We start from the raw sequence: 21,756 nt of genomic DNA, 5'->3' as shown, positions 1-21,756 counted from the left end.
GATGATTTTCACTGAACTTGTGTAGAATCACGTATTTTGAAATGGCAATAAGACATGGGCCACTACTTGAAACTATAATCAATATTCTTCAAACACCACACTGAGTCCTTCAGCAACCATACAGAGTTCAAACAGATAGAATATTACCTATCTATTTCAGGGATTGCCTATTTTCTTCAGCAAACCATACAGAGTTGAAACAGACAGAATATTACCTATCTAGTTCAGGGATTACCTATTTTCTATCTAGTTCAATCATGCGATTTCCTTAACTGTACTGCCGACTCTTGGTAACATAAATATAACAGTAGTGATCCGTGATGAAAAACAGACAATGTCAATGGTTAACCAATTAATAAACCCCTTCACAGTTCAAAGACCACGTTCCCTCAGGACGAAATAGAGAATAGGAAATTTATTCAAAACCAATTCTGCAGTACTAATACGTGATGGAGAACAGCTATTGTCAATGTGTCAACAATTAAATAAATTCACATGTGTTTTTCACCCAGAGAATCCAAGACAGGAGCAACAAGTCAAGCAGCATGCACCAAGGGAGTAATTAGATTAGGATTGAGAAATATTAGTTACTTATCCGGGTCCACCTTTTGATGGCTTTTCCGTTCAAATAAAGATGGCTCTTGCTAGCCACTGTGTTTTCACCCTCACGCTATATCGCAAATCTTCTCATTTTCAGTGGACTTCAACTAGACAAAAGCGATCTTTCATAGGATTATTGCATACAAGTAAATTTTGATGTCCTAAGCAGAGAAATACACAGGTAGGCGGTCACTTATCACAGGTCGAAGTTATTTTTTTGGAATCAAGAGTATGTTTTGATTCAGTTCACCAGCAGCAACTATGAGATTATTGGTCAACTATACTTGCAACTAAAGTGGCTCCTCATTTGCAATTCTAACTATTGATCAACTACAATACGTGAGCACATGCACAGCTGTATTTGAGTTCCTTGCAGATTGCAAAAGGAAACACAGACAAGCAAATATAACTGGGCCTTTATTTACATTGATTATTAAAGAACCAATACCTGTGCACTATAGAGAAATCAAACTGGAACCTGGTTGCAGCATCAATGATTTGGGCTCTAAACAAATTTGGCAGACAACAAGTGGAATTGTAATTGCCCAGGTAAAGGCTAAACATGCTGCATCGCCGCTCTTCCTCAGTCATCAATAATTCCTGGTTGTGCTCCTGCCTGCCAATAGCTAGTAGTGATCAACAAGCCAAGAGAAGCAAATCAGCAAGCTTAAACATGTTTGATCATATCCAAGACAACAAATATAAAACAAATGTAGCGTGTATCAAATATGAGTATATGACATTTGATATTTAGACTCGGTTAAGTACAAGAGGGGTGCATCGCAATGCAGAAAGCATCAAGCTAGTTCTCTTTGTCAGCATTGTTAAACGATCAAAATAAATAACAAGATATTCATCGACTAATGGTGAATTGATAAGTATATATGCTGATGTTTCTTACCCTGAGTAAAACATGATTATGGCTGTGGGAGAACCTACAGGCGTACTGTCCTCCAGCAAACCTTGACGGAGTGCCATTTTCTCGCAGTGCATACATCACCTAAATTTAACAACTAATGCTAAAGAACATAGCATATCTTTATGCTACTGACCTCCACAAATGTGTGGTTCTACATACCAATAAAACCGCAAGCAAGGGAAAATTAGTCTACTACTTCAAGATTTCAGCAGCAAATAGGTAAGCAATCGGGAGCATTTTTTCGATAAAAGCGTATGGCTCTTCACAAACGCAGCAAAATCTAAATTTGCTGCACTTGCAATGAAAAATACAGAGGGAAACAGGGGGAATAATCATACTTTTGTTGTTGTGGAGGTAGTAGGTCGCACGGGAGGCAGGCAAGCCAGTCCCGGGCAGGCCAGCAGGATTGTGGAAGAGCCGGAGCAGAGCCAGTTGGCACCGGAGTTGAGATGTCGGGCGGTCCAGCCACGCGCCCACGGGCAGGATCGACCAGCCGAGATCCACAGAGGAAGAGGCCGGCGGGCGGAAGGCGTCGAGCGGCGGGTGGCGGCCGGAGCAAGTTCAGAGGGAGAGGGGAGCGCTAGGGAGGCACCGGTGCGGGCTGCTTCGTCGCGCCGCCATGATGTGGTTGCTGGATGCGGCCAGCGCTCGGATCGGGCGGCGGCGGAACAGGGGATCAGGTACGAGTTGAGGTATGGAACCTGTCCATAAAGGACTAGTATTTTAAATTTTCTTTTGAGTATCTGGGGTAGTTTTTTTTAAGCTTACGTAACTCCTGAAATTACAAGAAGAGGATTTGGTCATAATACAGGACTTTCATGGGAAATAAGAACTTGATGATGCAAACGAAGAAGCTGTTTCAGTTTCATCGACTAGTATTTGACAAATAACTGTGTTCATGGTGCAATCAGACCAATATACATTAGATTTGCACACCAAGAGATTCAGTAACAGTATTCTGTTCATCCAATCTGAATCACCATTAGTTTGAGGGCTACAATAGCTTTGTTTATCTCTTACCAGCTCAGTGCAAATACTGTATCCCAACAGATGTTGAATGAATTTTCCAAATAAAAGTTCGGTTGCTACAAACATATTCATTTTGAGATTTCAGATGAAAGGCAGCTTCGACGGCGTCTTGGCACTTCCTCAATAACGCTTCCTCGACCGGCCAGCGAAGACGGCGTCTTGCCGGTTTCCCGATCCGCCACTAGAGACGGCATGACGGTGCGTCCTCGACCCGCTAGCGGTAACTGCGTCTTGCCGGTCTCCCGATCCGCCACCGGAGACAGCATGACGACACTTGCTTGAACCGCTAGCGGCGACGGCGCCTTGCCAGTTTCCTGACCCGCCACCGGAGACGGCATTACGACGCTTCCTCGACCTGTTAGCGGAGACGGCATCTTGGCGGTTCCTCGATCCGCCACCAAAGAGGGCAAGACGGTGCTTCCTCGACCCGCCAGCGGCGACAGCCTCCGCATCCTCTGATTCTTCCGTCGATGAGGAATCGGTCAAAACGTGTGGGTTCTTCGCCGATTTGGCCGTTGTCGATCCGCCATCGGAGAGGCCTTGTTGGAGCTTTCACGATCCGGACCCATTTTTTGACATGTCCGCCTCGACATTTCGTCAAACACGTAGCAGGTCGGCCGGTGCGCCCAACGAGTGCTGCCTATGCTCGGTCGCCGCTGCTCCCGCCCCGCAGCTCCGCCCTGCTACTCGCCCGGCAGCAGCAGCTCGGTTGAGAGAAGCCGCCCGCACCCGCCTCTGCGATGCTCTCAGTCCGCGCTGAAGCTCGTGCCCGCTCGTCGTGCTCTCGCTCGCGTGGCCACTCCTCATGCTCCCGCTCGTGCCCGCCAGTGCTTGCGCCACCTAGTCCGTCTTTGGGTGTCAGGGTCATGTCCTGCTGCCCGGAGCTCCGAGCTCGCGTCACCGTGCCGCCGAGCCCAGCCGCCATGCTCGTCGGCGCCCCGAGCGCAAGTAGCCGAGCGTGAGGCGCCGTCCCGCGCCCGCAGCTGCGACCGCACGCTCGATCTCGTGCTGACCTGCAGGAGCACCGATGTCGCATGGCGCCGGCGGTGCCGACGGCAGTGAGCACGGGGAGCATGGCGGGGCGTCACGGCGAGCATGCTCGTCGGCTGGGGATGTACGAGGCGCGGCATGGCGACGGCGGGGTTGAGCATGGTGCGGACGGGGATTTGTAAGGCGCGGACGGGGATGGGTAAGACGGTTTGGTTGTTTAATTTACATAGTTGAATCTTCATGGTTATCGTTTGAACAAAAGCGACATAATTACGTTGGACCTACCCTAGCTGGCGTGGACGAACCCTTCACGGATTGTCCGGTAAGATGAAAGATGCTGATCTCACCCCATCTCAAGATCGGAATGTGAGATCGAGACTGATATAGATCGAACGTCTCATCAACCCATACCATGAGTACTTATGTTTGTCTCCAAGTGTATAACCTAATAGTTTTAAAGTGAGGGTCGCATGAGGTTTATATGAGCTGTAGTTCAAAATTGACCAAATTTTTGCTGCTTTGACCAACATTTGACCAAGGCACAAATATTTGACATATCCCAACCTAAGTGTAGATCCATGATGGAACAACAGTTCCTAACACAATAAATCTCAAAACTAAATTGGTTTGGTTGTTTAATTTACATATTTGAATCTCTATATGGCTATCATTTTAACAAACCCGACATAATTATGTTGGACCTACTCTGGCGTGGACAAACTCTTCAAGAATTGTCCGGTAAAATGAAAGATGCTGAGATCGGCCCATCTCAAGATCGGAATATGAGATCGACACTGACATAGATGGACCGTCTCATCAACCCACCCCATCAGTATTTTTGCTGCTTTGACCAACGGTTGACCAAGGCATACATTTTTTATATATCCTAACCCAAGTGTAGATCGATGATGAAACAACACTTTTCTAATTGGCCGTGGGTGGTTGGCGGGTCAGGGTTGCGGCGGAGGGGTTGAAGTACCGCGGTACATCACCTACCCAGTCCGTGCACTGGTCGACGGCGACGACGTCCGTGGACATCGTGTTCCTCCTTGCAGGCTCCGTTGTGGTACTCCCACTCCTGCCGTCTTACTCCGGGTGAAAACTTGATCTTCGGATCGGACGATGGAAATGTTCATGGCCGTGCCTTCCTGAAGGCGTCGTCTTGAAGTCCTCGGTCCAGCGTGTCCGTCGCACATCTTCGCGGATAATCGCTCCTCGTGTTGGTGGTCTCCATCGGCTCTAAGCGGATTCGTTTTTTGCACATCTTATAGGTGCTTGGTAGTCTTTGAGGTTGTGTGTCGGTGCCCGACATTCATGTATCCTGTCTTGGGTGTGTGTGGCATGTGTTTGTATCGGTTGCTTCGATGTATGTGATGGTTGCTTTATAATATAAAGCACGGAAACTCTATTTAGTTCGTTAATTGGCTTCCTCAAATGATGATGACTATACAAATATCAACGACGAGAACGTTATGGGAGAGGGTGCCGGATCGCCCCTCCATAATTCTCGGATTTGGTGGGTTTTTAACCATGATATAACTTTTACAAACAAATTTTAGTATTTCCTCCGTCTCAAAATAGATTTACAAACTAGAACATTCCCTCAAAAAATAATTACTTTTTTAAAATAAAAATAATTACTTCTCACCACCTAATTTAGGTGTACCGTTGTTTGTGCCAATATTTTTTAACCTCCCGTTAAAAGGTCCCAAATTAAAGTCTTTGTTTCCACCAAAAAATAGCTTATATTAACCTTCCCCCTAAATACCCTCCTAACAGAACCACTCCACGGCGTCTTCATGGGAGATTGGATCTGAGCTCTCGTCTGTGGTTCCTCTGTGCTGCCGACGTCATGACGGCGTCAACACGGCGAACCACACCCGAGTTAGCTGCACGGCGTCAGGTTATTCCTCCCGATCTCCTCCCTTCCTGGAACCTCCGCTCCTTGATCTCGCCCTCCTCCCTCTCCTCTGCGCCCGCCGACGTGGGCCGCGTCTCCATGTCCTCGGCCATGCCGGCGGCAGCAGCGATGCGGTCTGGCGTCGGCGTCGACGGAGTTCCCGTCTCATCGCCTTGCCCATTAATCCCGTGTCTGGACCAAGCACGACACCACCTCGGTGTTGCACGCCGCGACAATGCCCGCCCGGGCTCAAACCCCCCTCCCCCACGAGCTCTTCCTCGACGTGCCGCTCTTTTCGTCCCTTCTCTCCTCCGCTCGCCGCTTGGTCGTAGAACTAGTCAGGGCAGGGGACAACATGGCCGCCGCCAAGCAGCAGCCGCCGCTATACATTGCCGTCGCCGACGACCGCCAGAGGAGCACCTTCCCCTGCACGCGCCCCATCCTGCAGAGCGCGCTCCAGCTCATGGGCTGCAAGCCACGCCACACCTTCAAGGTCTGTCTTCCCCCATCTTGCTTGTCCCACAATCTGTCAGCTCACTTCTTTTCCCTTGGGTTCAGTCTGAATCTTTAGATTAGACTCAGTATCCTATCATCTTTGCCGCATTCCTGAACCTCCATAGCAAGCGATGTAGATCAGTTTTTTTTGGTATTCCATACTCCTCATATCCTACTTCAATTGGCTGATGGGATCAGTCTCATAGTGTTTTTCGTTACAATTAGGGAGCGCTGTACATCTGCCTCATATCCTGCTTCAATTGGCTGAACCTACAGAGTGTATTTAATTAGTATGATGTTCACAGCAGGGGTGGAGCTACTAGGAGCCTCTGATGCACAGGCATCAGGGTCGATGTTGATTTCTTCAAGCGATTGTGTAGAGTTGTTTGGCCGTGCACCAGGTTAGGCTGACAGCGCTGCATCAGGTACAGAGACAATCCCACGGCGGCCTTGTTTGGAACTGGTTCATGGGTAGGCCAGGTCTTGTTCAGACGTGGCCAGGCCTTGGCGTAGCCTTGTGGGCTGTAGCCTTTTGGGTACGTTTGGTGTGGCTGGGCATCAAGGCGTCAATGCCCTTAGGTGTTGTAGGGTCACGCCAACACGCGATCACTTGACGAACCACATCGGATGGGCGACGCTGCGCTAGGCTCGGTCTTTACACCTAGCATCATCCATGCTAATCCGATCAGTCACTGACCTCAGCTCCAGCTCAAAGGTAGAGTATGACATATAGATGTAGTAAATCTTAAATCTCGGGTTAACCATTGCAAAAATTGTGCTTTTAGGCGGTATCTTCTTTAGATTTTTTTTAGTTCTATGTACAGGGGTATTCTGAAGTTGAGAATTCAGTTCATTTACTTGACTTTATCAAATGTGGATAGCCACAAGACTGGAGACGCGAGACTTTGTGGTTAGTCTAATAATGTTGCAATAAGTCGCTCCATCGTCGTATTTTCCCTCCTTTTTTGCAATAATTGTTCATTCACATTTTTTCAGAAACTATTGCCAATGTACTAAGTCTTATTCAGAGATTGTCAATATTGTTGGGCGTGTCCTGCTCTCCCTCTTTTATATTTGGTTGTTTGGTATCACACTGAAGGTGCTAGATGTAATGTGGACTCAGGGCCAGAACAGAGAAGAACCAGAGCAGCTAGACTCGGGTGTGTGTTCAAGGCAACAAAAGCCCTCTTTTCCACTGAACCACCAACACATGCTAGCTCTGCTCTTTTGATGTTCACTTACACAAAAAAAGACCACACTGTATCCATACCCGTGCATGCACAAGCCCACACTGTACTACACTATTTGGGTACACACTCAGTACAATATCTTCAGCTTCTACAATGGCTTGTCTGACTGGTTATATTTGGTTTCAATAAATTGATAGGAACGCAGCCGAAAGAACGCCGATAACCGTAAGAAACAGAAGACAAAACATAAAATTGGATCAAAATCTTACTCGCAAGTAAGCTTTGAGAAGGTATGAGTCTAACTAAATATGTATGCCTCGCTGCTAAATATGGCTTCGTGTTTCAAGCATCTCATTGTTATATTACTTGCAGAGAAACTTGGAACTCACCCACACGAACGACAGAACATGGTCTAACACAGAGTCCTAGAAAGTTTGCGTAAGTACACTGACTTTTGGTTATTCTATAGTTATTCAATGATGTGCATTCGGTGTGTTTCATCATCAGCTGGGATTATTCATGCGTTGGATTGTGCTATTCTTGTTTCATCTTTTATATAGTGTCAGTATTGATGCCGTACCTATAATTGTTATTTTCATTTTTAGAACAAAGCACGTCAAGAGGTTCAAAACAAAGAAACTGAAACTGAAGGTCCACTTTCAAGTGAGCAGAAAAACAATATTTTCCAGACCGCATACAAAGAGACTCTGAAATGCAAGTCATCGCAGCCTTGTGGGTACGGATACATGGCCAAACCTTCAACTGGTTCTCAAAGGTTTCGTATCCAGGTTGAAGAGCAAGCTCGTGCTACAGCAGCCACCCAGCAGCAAAACTCTGAGCTCAGCCAGCAGGTCAACGAATTACAAGATCAACTACAAGCTGAACGTGCAAACACACAAGAGAGGATTAACTTGGAGTGTACTGAGAGAGAACAACTTGAGGAGAGGTTAAAAGAAGAGCATGCTGAAAGGGAAAGATTGTTGGAAGAGGAGCGAACATCAAGACCGGAATTTGAAAAAAACATGATGACAAAGTTTGTAGCATTGAGCCAACAGATGGGAACCCAACAGGTGATTACAGTCATATGCTTGCGACCTTGTAAGATTTATGTTGCTTACTTGCATTGCTAAAAGTGCACTTATATTTACAGGTGCCTAAGGATTGACAAAGAAAATAGTAACCCAAACTTGCAAAATACACTTTTATAGAGATCTAGTCCTAATAAAACTCCAGTTCAAGGCCAATTATTATTTCTTCAAATGCGCTCATACAAGCTGCAACAAGGAATTCTCGAATGTTTAAAGCAATGGTAAGTCACAACCTTACTTTCTCTTCATGTTCACTTGCATTTTATACGTCATTGGCATTCATAACTAGCTAGCTGTTTCTTCTCTTTCACCATGTGTTGTTGCTGCATCGAGTCACAACTTAAACAAAAAATGAATATGTGCTAGCTAGGGACATGAACTTAACTGAAACTATACATCGGGTCACAACTTAAATCAGTAGCAGAACCTTTTAGTAGATGTACTTGTGCTTATGCTTTAGACATTTACACTTGTATGATTGTTCTAATCCCTCAGTTACATGCTTGCTGACACAGTATTAGTCTAGTTAGTCTGGCGATAGTTCCTTTTAACTATGGGGCTGGAATAATTGTATGGTGTATGTTATGTTGGACTCATTAACTAGAACTTTTTTTATTTCTTGATTGCTGGATCCAAAGAACTAGCTGGCCTGGACTCTAGATCACGGACCGTTTAGTCTTTGCAATTAATTAGGATGGCTAAATTATATCTGAGTTTCATTTGATGAATATTTGCTACGAGAATTATGAACTTTATGAATCTACATATTATACGTATGGTTTTGAATATTGTAATTGAATGCATGTATTTTTTTTACGGTTGCAATATGCTACAACCCACTTTCGGTTGCCACATGTTAGCACCACCAAAAAAAGTGTTGCGTCATATCTCAGTCGATATGCCTACTATTTTGTTGCACTAGGATGTTGTAACGGATCACTTCATATTGTCTGGCACCACAAATTTTTTCATGACGCGATAACTGTTCGGCGCCACCAAAGTAATTTTTGTTGAAATAGAGTATCACCATGGAAATTTTAAATTGTCGCAATAGTTTCTCGCTACAAACATTTCAACTGTTGTGATACCTATTTATCACCACTAAAACAAGTATGTTGCAATTTCTTATTACGACGACAGGAATATTTGTTGCCATAAGTTAATGCCACAAGTGTAGTGGGTCGTGGCAACATGCCTAATGCGGCGAAACCAAGGATTGTTGCCATAGTTTATTGCCACAATTGTAGTGGGTCGTGGCAACATGCCTAATGCTACGAAAACAAGGATTGTTGCCATAGTTTTTTGCCACAAGTGTAGTGGGTCGTGGCAACATGCCTAATGCCACGAAAATAGGGATTGTTGCCATAGTTTATTCCCACAGTTGACTATTGCCATGGAAGAGTAATGCTCCACGAAATGGGCGTCGTTGGCATAGGTTGTTGCCACAAATGTCTATCACCACGAGATATTAGGCGCCACGATTCGTTGCATGTTGCATTAAAGCTATCTCCACAAATATAATTGTGGCATCAAGTGAGTGTTGCCACGGGAAAACATGTGGCAACTTCCAACATGGATGTTGCAATAGCACACTTTATTGCCACGGTTGCTTTTTCGTGGCAATAACCTATTACCATGTGTCCAGTCGCAACAGCTGCCAACGAATGCCGTTTCGTGGCAATAGGTACTTATCGCCACGAAATGACATGTATTGCAACAAACGATTTTGTTGCAATAGACCCGGATCCTTGTAGTGCCCTCTGGTGCTTTTTTTGCCCAATATTTTTTATATATTCCAAAATAATTCTCCATGAAATTTCAGGACTTTTGGAGTTGTGCAGAATAGGTCTATAATATTTGCTCCTTTTCCGTTCCAGAATTCCAGCTACAGGCCTTCTCCCTCTTCATGTAAACCTTGTAATAATAGCCCATAATGCAATAAATATCAATATAAAAGTATGATGCAAAATGGACGTATCACTCATTCATCTTTATGGATGAATGATGTTGATGATTTGTTCATGATCATCAATACAAGGAGTCGACAAACCTCGATGATGATACTTTAAGTTAGGGGTAATACCGTATCGGATTGAGATGGATAATCCTTATATCGTATCATTACCAATATTTATTTTCAGATTCAAAAGCGGATTTGATGCCGTATTTTAGTAATACCATATCATATACCGTATCGTATCGTATCAATGAGACTCGGATTCAAACAAAATTGTTGTCGGATGTAAAAAATCTCTTACCGTATCATATAAAAACGAATTCGGGTGGAAATTAACCTAACCACTTTCACCCTTACTTTAAATACAATTGGACCTAACATTTCAATATCAAATACATTTCAACACAATCATGGTTCATCATAGTCCCAATTAAACAACATAGTCTTAATCATAGATCATGGTTCATCACAATTTTAGGTCTCAAAAAAAATGACAACACAATCTTAACCACAACCAGCGAACATAAATAATAACTGCATATTACAATCACTCATCACAGATTTCATTCATGCTTGTTCTTATTAACCTCCCTAGCCTTCAACGGGTCAGATATGACACACTCTAGTCTCTTCTTCTCCTTCCTTGACTCACCAATGCCTTTAGTTGAATCTTGCCTACCATTCCAAATAACTTCTACCTACGCAGCCTGGATGTGCTTCAACAGATTAACATCCTTCTGCAGCTCCATGTTCCACTTCTTCAGCTCCAAGTTCTCCTTCTTGAGGTCCCTTGCTTAAAGTTCATTCTTCTGTTCTTCACTTTCATTCATAATCTTCTTGTAATTCTCCATTATGACCTTTTTAGTAGTATATTCACACCAATCTTTGTTAAACTTGATGTTCAACACATATTTCTTCTCTAACGGCTCCTTTTCTTCTGCTAACTTGGACAACTGGTATGCTTTAACAATATTTCCTATCTTGCTCTTCCCATGATCATCCTAAAGCTTGTCTAGTGCTTTCTTTAGTGTATCATGCCATTATGCATTAGCCCAATCACTCACAACACAACTGAACCCTCCCTGAAAATAATTTCTACAATGAATAATCTGTGCACACTAAACTTGTTCACAATATGTACAGTGGTTAATCTCTACACACTGACACTGAAGTAGCTCACAAGATCTACAAACTTAACTTGTTCTATTGGCATATATGAGTATGAATAGAACGAATCATTGTACTAACCTTCTCAGCGTAGCCAAAGAATCTCCCGCAGATGTGATGCCGGTCAAATGCAACCAACTTCTCAGCCGGCTTGTTGTGGCTGTTGGGGAACGTTGCAGAAAACAAAAATTTTCCTACTCGTTTCACCAAGATCCATCTATGAGTTCATCTAGCAACGAGTGATTAGATGCATCTGCGTACCTTGTAGATCGCGAGCGGAAGCGTTCAAAGAACGGGGATGATGTAGTCGAACACGACGTGATTCAAATCACCGATGATCAAGCACCGAACGGACGGTGCCTCCGCGTTCAACACACGTACGGAACGGATGACGTCTCCTCCTTTCTTGATCCAGCAAGGGGGGAAGAGAGGTTGATGAAGATCCAGCAGCACGACGGCGTGGTGGTGGATGCAGGGCGTTACAGTAGCAGGGCTTCGTCTATACTACGAGAGAGAGACGTAACGGGGGGAGAGGAAGCACCAAAGGCTGAGGTATGAAATCCTCCCTCTCCTCAACTATATATAGGAGGTCCAAGGGGGGGTGGTGCGCAGCCTAGGAGATCCAATCTCCTAGGTGCGGCGGCCAGGGGAGGGTTTCCCTCCCCCCCCAAGGCACCTCGGGGTGCCTTCCACCACTTGGACTCCTCCGTGGTGGAAACCCTAGGCGCATGGGCCTAGTAGGGCTGGTGCCCTTGGCCCATGAAGGCCAAGCCGCACCCCCTACAGCCCATGTTGCCCCCCGGGACAGGTGGCCCCACCCGGTGGGCCCCCGGGACCCCTCCGGTGGTCCCGGTACAATACCGATAACCCCGAAACTTGTCCCGATGGCCGAAACAGCACTTCCTATATATAATTCTTTACCTCCGGACCATTCCGGAACTCCTCGTGACGTCCGGGATCTCATCCGGGACTCCGAACAACATTCGGGTTACTGCATATTCATATCTTCATAACCCTAGCGTCACCGAACCTTAAGTGTGTAGACCCTACGGGTTCGGGAGACAAGCAGACATGACCGAGACGACTCTCCGGTCAATAACCAACAGCGGGATCTGGATACCCATGATGGCTCCCACATGCTCCACGATGATCTCATCGGATGAACCACGATGTCGAGGATTAATCAACCCCGTATACAATTCCCTTTGTCAATCGGTATGTTACTTACCCGAGACTCGATCGTCGGTATCCCAATACCTTGTTCAATCTCGTTACCGGCAAGTCACTTTACTCGTACCGTAATGCATGATCCCGTATACAATTCCCTTTGTCAATCGGTATGTTACTTACCCGAGACTCGATCGTCGGTATCCCAATACCTTGTTCAATCTCGTTACCGGCAAGTCACTTTACTCGTACCGTAATGCATGATCTCGTGATCAACCACTTGGTCACCTTGAGCTCATAATGATGATGCATTACCGAGTGGGCCCAGTGATACCTCTCCGTTATCCAGAGTGACAAATCCCAGTCTCGATCCGTGTCAACCCAACAGACACTTTCGGAGATACCTGTAATGCACCTTTATAGTCACCCAGTTACGTTGTGACGTTTGATACACCCAAAGCACTCCTACGGTATCCGGGAGTTACACGATCTCATGGTCAAAGGAAAAGATACTTGACATTGGAAAAGCTCTAGCAAACGAACTACACGATCTTTGTACTATGCTTAGGATTGGGTCTTGTCCATCACATCATTCTCCTAATGATGTGATCCCGTTATCAATGACATCCAATGTCCATAGCCAGGAAATCATGACTATCTGTTGATCAACGAGCTAGTCAACTAGAGGCTTACTAGGGACATATTATGGTCTATGTATTCACACGTGTATTACGATTTTCGGATAATACAGTTATAGCATGAATAAAGACAATTATCATGAACAAAGAAATATAATAATAATGCTTTTATTATTGCCTCTAGGGCATATTTCCAACAGTGGCGGCATAGGATATTTCCTGTATCATCGATGCCAGACCAACCCATGTCCTCAGTTGTGGCTGGGCACTACAACAACAACGAAAAAAACCCATCCAAAAGGTCAGCCAAATCGGAGCAAACAAACAAGAATTCGCCAATTCAAAACCCTAACCCTGGTTCACACATATATGCTCCGAGTAGTGCTGCTCAGAGAACGGCGATTCGGAGCTCGTTTCCCGCCATTCCAGGAGACCATGGCGGGCGGCGCCGACAGTGAGCGCGATGGTTGGGGCAGAGACAGAGAGGAAAGGATTCACGCGAGGAGGGGGTGGATTCTAACCAGCTGACGAGATGGTTAAAAGGAGCCATCTAACGACCGTCTGCGCGGTGCTGTCCACCCACGCCACATGGGCACTGACAGTGGAACCCGCCTGTCGGGTATCCCACATTTAGTGTTTTCTGCACACTTTTAACGAAAAACGGTGGTTATTGCAAACTTTAGATTTTTGGTGGTTTTCGGCAATTTTTTGTCCCAATTGTGATTTTTTTTTTGGCAATTTAGTCCTCCCGAAGACTTTTTTTTTATGAGGTTATTATTCAGTAGTGACTTTACCAATCACGAACCAATATGATGTCAAACGTCACGTAAATCCAACCCTGCGGTCAAAAAAGCGTCCTACTAAAAAGTGAGCGCAAGGACGGTCACACCCGAGGCCACCGGCGCGCACGGCGTGCTCCAAGATCGGAGAGAGACGGTAGTACTGTAGTACGTTGCAGCGGGCTATATCAGCACAACAGAACGATGACGGGAGATGGACTAACCACCATCACCAATCACCGAACTCGTTTCAGCGCCGAACCGGCGTCGATGGCTTCACCGCCACCGCGGAACATGCCACGAGCAGAACTCAGACGGCACACGCCGTCGGTCAATTCTTCAAGCCTGTGCGCCGTTCTGCGCGATGCATGCTGGAGCTCCTTGTCAAAGGGAACCGCTTCCATGTCGCGCGGAGAAAACGACCGACGTCCATCATATGCCGCGGCTCCGGGTTGCTCGGCCGGCTGCTTCTAGAAACAAGCCGCTAGGACCGTCGCCTTTATCTCTGGTCCTCTTCTCTAATCTTCCATGATCCCAGATCGAGGAGCACTGATCAGATCTCATAGGGTCTATGCTCTGCTTTTCCCAGTAGAGTAGTACACCTAAGCTTCCGTTTCGCGATCAATGCTCCCCACTGATTGGCAAAATGATTGCCGCCTTGCTCGACTCGAACCCATAATAACTGATTCTGCAGCAAAAAATTACAGGTCACAAACTGGCAGGTTTGGCATAGGCAGCAACAGAAAGCAGTTCAGGGTACTCTTTTCTTGGATCGTAGCCGCGTATGAGCCATGATTGCATCAACAGAATGTCTTTCGGTTGACGGTACGTACCGCACGATCTGAGAAAAATATGTGTCCTCAAAATGGGAAAGCGGTTGAAGGCGCCCCACCACGCGGAACGAAGGTCAGCGTCTCCATGGCCGTGTGTTTGAGCGTGACCAAAGTCCACGCCCTCTGCTGTATTGATGCGTCTATCTTTAATCTGAACGATGTGTATGTGCGCTATCCATATACGCGTCAATGCGCGGCAACTTCTTTTCTGCAAAGGCGCCACACTGTCACAAAAAAAGAGCCAGCTATCGGGATCGGGACTTCCATTGCCAGTTGTAATGTTTGCATCTATGATATGTTGTAAGTTACTTAGTTGAGCTTAATCAGCATTGTTGACGTAAAAATGTATTGTCTAGTCTATTTCATTAGAGCATTTACAACCGGACCACTCAAATTCATCTCATACATCTGGGCGGACCACTCGGTCACGATTTTTTGACCAACACGGCCCCCTCAAACACCCGGGTTGACCGGCACCTCTCATATCTAGCCCAAATATAGGATGGATATGGGGCGCCCGGACACGCCCACCACGTCGGACCCGACAACCCGACCCCATCCCTCTCTTCTTCCTCCTCCGCACCGTCCGGCTCGCAGCTCCGCAGCCATTCCCACGCTCTCCGCCGCCAGCTCCGGAAGAGTGCTCCCGTCCTCGCCGCGGGGGACGTTGTCGCCGGCCCGGACGCCACCGTGGTACGTCCAGCAACTCTCCGGCTCCGCCTTGCGCTTGATGTGTTTGACACATTAACCGACCGGAATTATTATAATTTTGTTAGGTAAATGATGGAGCTTGACCAAATGATTCAAGATGAATTCTTCGATTCGTCGGATTCGAACGAAGAAGTGGACATGATTATGCTCATGAGCATGCAAGAGAAAATGGACCGGCAAGTGGAGCATATTCTCAACTTCAAGGGCTCAATCAAAGGGAGAAGAGTGACCAATCGGGACAGGGTGCATCTACTTTCCCGGATGATCCGTGGTTTCGTCATTGTTTTCTATAAACGCTATGTATGCTTGATACCAACAATTGCTATTTACGTGCGACATTGTTTTGCATGATTGACGTGCATGTATTTGCATGGATTTGAGAGTCCGGGTTTGAGATATGTGGATGCATGTAAGGAAATATGAGTGCTCGTACGGATGCGCCTGTGGGCGTACCCGGACGCGTCCGCGGGCGTTTGAGGGACCGGATTTGCCAAGTTCGGATGTAGATGCTCTTAGATCGGTTTTTGGATTGCATTGGCTGAAACATGCACTTCTACAAGCATCACGAAGCATTTGGTTTGTAACTTTTCCACCATCTTCCGATTAACAGTGTTTAGCAAAAACGTTACAGCCATCTGGTTTGGTTGGGCCCGTTTCCATCACGGTGTAAAGCCCAAAACCGCACGCGTCGAGTAGATATGAAAACACTCGATCCCATTTCCTTTTCTCCGCTCGTCTATGCCTCGCTTCATCTCCACCATGAGCCCTCTCCTTCACCGCACGACCATCCCTCGCCACCGGAGTAGGAACGCTGGGCCTCTCCCTCCCCCGCGGCAAGAAGCAACGCTGGATCTATCTCTCTCCTCTTCAAGCTCCATCCCCTCGTCCCCTGTTTTCTTCGACGCGAGCCACCCCAGCCTCTGCTACCTTCAGCAAGAACCATGATGCTGAATTGTATTGAGAAAGTATCCCCTTGTTGAACCAAACAAATCACATGGTCACTCAATACACCGCCCAATATAGTGCAGTCTGATTACAAAGCTGAATACATTACGTGAGGTGAACCAAATGTGTCGTTAGTTACTCAAGTATATAATGAGAAGAAGCAACGGAAGTGAACTTAAAATTTGCATCGCATGTATTGTTTCAAAGTTAAACTTTATTTGTTTGAAATACTAATAGTTACATCATAGGACATGTACAATTTCGCTCATAGGCTCCTCAAACCAATCATTAGTTGAAGAAAATCTAGCTAACCTAACAAACTCATGAACAACTTTGTTCGCTCCCCTACTACAATGTTTGAAACTAGTAAGAAAAAAATCATAAGCAAAAAAATAACAATCATCAAAAACTACCGTCGCCGCTCCCGCAGAATGTCCTTCATTCTTCATGGTATCAATGATCTCCACAATCAGAATTAATAATGAGACGATTGCAGCCCGCCTTTTGCGCAAGGGTTAGGCCGAATCTTAGCACCAGAACTTCAGCCGTCATGACATCTGCACACCACTCGATTCTCAAATTTCCGCCAACAATAATATTTCCTTTTATCATCTCTGATGACGCCGCCATGCCCCTAAGCATGTCTTGATCAAAAGATGCATCGATATTAAGTTTTGCAAAATTCTTAGGAGGCCGAATCCATTCCCCTCTTTTACTCGTAGCATTGGGGGAAGAGGCATTAATGTAATTTGTTGTTAGAGCATGAATCCCCATAGAAATTTAATACACATCTTAAGTTGTTTCCTCATGAACCGGTTTACACACTTCCTACCACAAGAACCAAGCTGTAATGACTATCAATTCTCGAGCATTCTGAAGACCCAGAATGGAGAAATCTTGGTCTGGCAGCAGAAGCAAGAACTCAATGACAACCTCACATGCACGATCTTTCATAGTCTCTTTTGATCACTTCATCCATACCTACTCCATACGTCCTTAGCTTTCTGGCACTGAAATAATAGTTGCTTTGTATTTTCTGGCCCATGAGAAGAAGATAGGCATTGTGGTGACACTTTCATATGTCAATTGACAAATGACAAGTGTAAAACGACAGGGGAGAGTGCCATATAGCGTGCGTCAAATAAAGATTTTAACTTTTGCCGAACAAGATAATTTCCAAATGTAGATCAAACAGGATTAACATCAATTTGTCTCGTACCATTAGTATGTCGAAGTTTACTCCCGTATTGGTAGTCCCATTCCACAAAATAAGCCGATCGAGTAGTGAACATTCTATTTTTTGTGTAGCTCCATGCTATAAAATCTGACATATCATGAAGAGAAAGAGAAATATCGAGGACACGCTGAGCATTAATTGGCCATAACATTTGTCTCACCAGGTCTTCATCCCATTAATTAGTGACTGGATTAATAAGATCAGAGAACCTTGACAGAGGTGTCTCCCTCTTGGAGTAATATAATGTTTCTATTCTCGTAATTTGGGATCCATTCATCTTTTCAAATATAAATATTCTGTCCATTGTCCACTCACGGGATATAACCATGCTTTAACGAATTGACTCCCGCCATAACACTTTGCCAATTAAAAGAGGAGCCCTTTTTTAAGTTTGCATTCACCATCGAGAAAATACTTTGCTTTTAAATTATGTACCCCATCGTTGCAAAATATGTCGACAAACGAAGAACGCGATGTGACTGACTCTGACCACCATTCGCTCTCGGCTATTCCTAGTTGTTTTGGCCGTTTGGCCAATTCAAATCTGCACTTACCAAGGAAATACACGTTCCTAGCTCAGCATTGCCGAGAAGTTACTCGCTCAACGGACGGTAACTGACAGACGATCATCACACACGCTCAAATTTTTCCCACACCTGACGCCATCATGACATTTACAGGCCACCACACAACGCTCTCGACAGTTACGGTTCCGGTCTTCAGGGACCGGTTTACTTCGTCGCGCACGGCTGCACGACGCCGTCCACGTCCACAGCTCCGCGCATCATCCAGTGAACCAGTCCACGAAGCGAACTGCACCGGGGATATGCCTGCTGACAGCAGGAAAATGGCCAGCGATTCGTGTTCATGTTCGATCACATTGGCCTACAAAGCAGAGGATCTCAAGAGCAGCAGCTAGCAACAACTGACCAAAATTCAAACGAGCAACTGTTTCGCCGATCATTTCACGCACTGTTGAGTTGAGTTGTGCTCCAGATCATCGTCTCGTGCCGTCAGCGTCAACTGGACCAGGAGTAGGATCGGCGACAGCGGGCAGGCGTGCGATCTCGGCCGTCCGACGTTTCATCGGACGGTCGAGAGCACGTCCAGACCGAGAATGTGGTTGAGGATTTGTGGAAGTGAGTCCGCCCGCCCTCCTCAAGTCCTCTTCCCCTTGTCGCCAAACGAGAGCCATTTGTGAAGCTTCTTTCCGATATTCCACTTTCTTGTTTCATCCCTCCCCACCTCTCCTCTTCCAACCCCCTCACATGGTGTGATCGGCCAAGCGAAGGGACCACCGCAGCCATGCCTCCGCCGGTAGCCGCCGCGCTGGTGATGCTGCTCGCCGTGGCCTTGGGCGCGGCGCGCGCCGCCGACGACCTAGCGTCCGACACCGCGGCGCTGCAGGCCTTCATCGCGCCCTTCGGGTCGGCGTCCGTGTCCTGGAACGCGTCCCGGCAGACGTGCTCCTGGACCGGCGTCGTCTGCTCCGGCGGCCGCGTCACGGGGCTCCACCTGCCCGGGGACGGCCTCCGCGGCTCCGTCCCCGTCGGCGCGCTCGGCGGCCTCACCAGGCTCACCGTGCTCTCGCTGCGCTTCAACGCGCTCTCCGGCCCGCTGCCGGCCGACCTGGCCTCCTGCGTCAAGCTGCGGGTCATCAACCTGCAGTCCAACCACTTCTCCGGTGAGCTCCCGGCCGCGATTCTCTCCCTCCCGGCGTTGACGCAGCTAAACCTCGCTGAGAACCGGCTCTCCGGGAGAATACCGCCCGCCATTGCCAAGAGCGGGAAGCTGCAGCTGCTCTTCTTGGAGGGCAACCTCTTCACCAAAGAGCTGCCCAACGTCGACATGCCATCCCTCTTGTCTTTTAACGTCTCCTTCAACGACCTCACCGGCGAGGTTCCCAAAGGCTTCGGCGGCATGCCCGCCACGTCTTTCCTCGGCACGACACTGTGTGGCAAGCCCCTCCCGCCGTGTCGAACACCATCTACCCAACCACCGTCCCAGCCTCCCACGGTTGCCCCCGAAGCCGCGGCCGCGGGAAACGGCCGCGGGCGAGGCCGGCGACACCTCGCGGGCGGTGCCATCGCGGGCATTGTGATCGGCTGCGCTTTGGGCTTCCTGCTTATCGCCGCCGTTCTGGTCCTTGCCTGTGGCGCCCTGCGCCGGAAGCCAAGAAGAACCTACCGCAGCCAGGACGCCGTCGCGGCGGAGCTGGCCCTGCACAGCAAGGAGGCGATGAGCCCGAATAGCTACACTCCACGGGTCTCCGACGCGCGGCCGCCACCGCCCGCATTAATGCCGCCTCCGGTCGCCCCCGTCTCCGTGGGGCGGAAGAAGCTTTTCTTCTTCGGGAGGGTGCCGAGGCCGTACGATCTGGAGGACCTGCTCCGCGCGTCCGCCGAGGTTCTTGGCAAGGGCACGTACGGTACCACGTACAAGGCCGCGCTGGAGACGGCGCCGGCGGTGGCAGTGAAGCGTCTCAAGGAGACGTCGCTGCCGGAGCGCGAGTTCCGGGACAAGATCGCGGCTATCGGTGGGTTGGACCATCCTAACGTCGTGCCACTGCAGGCCTACTACTTCAGCAAGGACGAGCGGCTCATGGTGTACGAGTTCGTCGCCACGGGCAGCCTCTCCTCGATGCTTCACGGTACGTGTTCTCGTCAGATTCTCTCTGTTTTCTTGCTCCAAACTCTGCTCCGAATCGGAACAAAATTTCTGAATTTGTGAGAATCTCAGGCAACCGTGGCGCCGGGCGATCGCCGCTGAGCTGGGAGTCGAGGAGGCGGATCGCGCTGGCCTCGGCGCGCGGCCTGGAGTACATCCACGCGACGGGCTCCAAGGTGGCGCACGGCAACATCAAGTCGTCCAACATACTCCTCGGGCGGTCGGTGGACGCGCGCGTGGCGGACCACGGCCTGGCGAGCCTCGTCGGCCCGGCCGGCGCGCCGTCGATGCGCGTGGCGGGGTACCGCGCCCCCGAGGTGGTCGCCGACCCGCGGCGGCTGTCGCAGAAGGCGGACGTGTACAGCTTCGGGGTGCTGCTGCTGGAGATGCTGACGGGGAAGGCGCCGACGAACGCCGCGCTGCACGACGAGGGCGTGGACCTCCCGCGGTGGGCGCGGTCCGTGGTGCGCGAGGAGTGGACGTCCGAGGTGTTCGACACGGAGCTGCTGAGGCAGCCGGGCGCGGAGGAGGAGATGGTGGAGATGCTGCGGCTGGCCATGGACTGCACCGTGCCGGTGCCCGACCAGCGGCCGGCGATGCCGGAGATCGTCGTGCGCATCGACGAGCTCGCCGCCCCGGGGTCGGCGTCGTCCATGGCACGGCCTGGCCGGAGCATCTCGGTCGACGAGGCCGACGAGCGGCCGCTCAAGCCGGCCGGGTCGATCCGAGAGAGCTGAGGCTCGGTCGTGTCACCCAGCATGGCGACCGTTCGGTAATTTACGGAAGATTCTGAAGAAAAGAGAATCTTGTCTTCTTGCGTGTGTCTTTAGGGCATTACTTATTTACCACCGTGTGCTTTCTACTTTCTTTTTTTGAAGTTTCATGAATTTCTTGATTCTTCTTCCTTGTCACGAATTCTTTGGATTAGCTGCGTGTGTTGAGGGATGCTGGCGATAGGAGAGGCACTGCTGGTTCGGAGACAGACAGAGTATGTAATTACATCATCATCATGGAGTTGATTTTGTTGCGATCGTGCGCGGGTCACCCGATTAACAATCATCTACCCGAAGAAAACAGCTGCCTTTGTGCAACTATTATACCCCCCCTGCATGGAAACGGTAAAGAGAAAGTGTTCTTAATTTGCCATGAAATGGAGTGGAATCAGGAGCACAATCTTCAGACATTGGCCACCGTAAATGTCATGTCAAGTGTCACGTCAGTTTGTTGCGCCGTGGTACGACTTTCCCACACCGCAAAAAACAAGAGAGTTTTCTGTGAAAGCAACGAGAACATGGACGTGTTCAAAAAAGAAAAAAAAACGAGGACATGGACGTGTGTTGGCGGCACATCGGGCTGTCCCCGGCCAAGATCCCAGCAAATGATGAAGAAGGCGTCAATGCGTGCGTGCCTGTATACTTAGGCGGGCGTACTTGCCGAGCATAAC

General features: G+C 48.2%; 2 protein-coding genes across 14 annotated transcripts; both read left to right on the top strand.

Moving 5' to 3' along the window:
- Positions 1-5,316: 5,316 nt before the first annotated feature.
- On the top strand, positions 5,317-16,005 carry LOC125538602 (uncharacterized). Of its 13 annotated transcripts, none has more exons than XR_015616906.1 (8): positions 5,938-6,843; positions 6,930-7,093; positions 7,321-7,413; positions 7,496-7,561; positions 7,729-8,193; positions 8,274-8,432; positions 14,627-15,445; positions 15,529-16,005. XR_015616906.1 is itself a non-coding variant. In XM_087544328.1 (3 exons), the coding sequence occupies exons 1-3, from the start codon at positions 5,674-5,676 to the stop codon at positions 7,550-7,552; spliced, it is 393 nt and encodes a 130-aa protein (XP_087400454.1). In that variant the 5' UTR covers positions 5,448-5,673; the 3' UTR covers positions 7,553-7,561. The 13 variants fall into 13 exon arrangements, 2 of the variants coding, with proteins under 2 accessions (XP_087400454.1, XP_048557820.2); XR_015616907.1 differs by having other exon boundaries at positions 14,614-15,445; XR_015616904.1 differs by lacking the exons at positions 14,627-15,445; positions 15,529-16,005 and adding an exon at positions 5,323-5,441 and having other exon boundaries at positions 6,242-6,843; positions 8,274-8,834.
- A 2,709-nt stretch (positions 16,006-18,714) lies between these two features.
- Positions 18,715-21,342, top strand: LOC125538601 (putative inactive receptor kinase RLK902). The gene is made up of 2 exons (XM_048701862.2): positions 18,715-20,295; positions 20,385-21,342. The coding sequence occupies exons 1-2, from the start codon at positions 18,951-18,953 to the stop codon at positions 21,047-21,049; spliced, it is 2,010 nt and encodes a 669-aa protein (XP_048557819.2). The 5' UTR covers positions 18,715-18,950; the 3' UTR covers positions 21,050-21,342.
- The last annotated feature ends 414 nt before the right edge of the window (positions 21,343-21,756 follow it).

Source organism: Triticum urartu, chromosome 2A (assembly GCF_056163025.1).
Source record: "Triticum urartu cultivar PI428250 chromosome 2A, HENAU_Tu73, whole genome shotgun sequence".
In the NCBI taxonomy this organism is placed as follows: domain Eukaryota; kingdom Viridiplantae; phylum Streptophyta; class Magnoliopsida; order Poales; family Poaceae; genus Triticum; species Triticum urartu.
The sequence above is the reverse complement of the archived record's forward strand: the minus strand, read 5'-3'. Positions and strand labels throughout refer to the sequence as shown.

Excerpts from the sequence above, each read along its gene's own strand:
- LOC125538601 (XM_048701862.2), top strand. The coding sequence starts at position 18,951 with ATGCCTCCGCCGGTAGCCGCCGCGCTGGTGATGCTGCTCGCCGTGGCC. Across the intron at positions 20,296-20,384 it reads CCTCTCCTCGATGCTTCACG|GCAACCGTGGCGCCGGGCGA; the intron begins GTACGTGTTCTC and ends TGAGAATCTCAG.
- LOC125538602 (XM_048701863.2), top strand. The coding sequence starts at position 5,674 with ATGCCCGCCCGGGCTCAAACCCCCCTCCCCCACGAGCTCTTCCTCGAC. Across the intron at positions 5,932-7,320 it reads AGCCACGCCACACCTTCAAG|GAACGCAGCCGAAAGAACGC; the intron begins GTCTGTCTTCCC and ends ATAAATTGATAG. Across the intron at positions 7,414-7,495 it reads CGCAAGTAAGCTTTGAGAAG|AGAAACTTGGAACTCACCCA; the intron begins GTATGAGTCTAA and ends TATTACTTGCAG.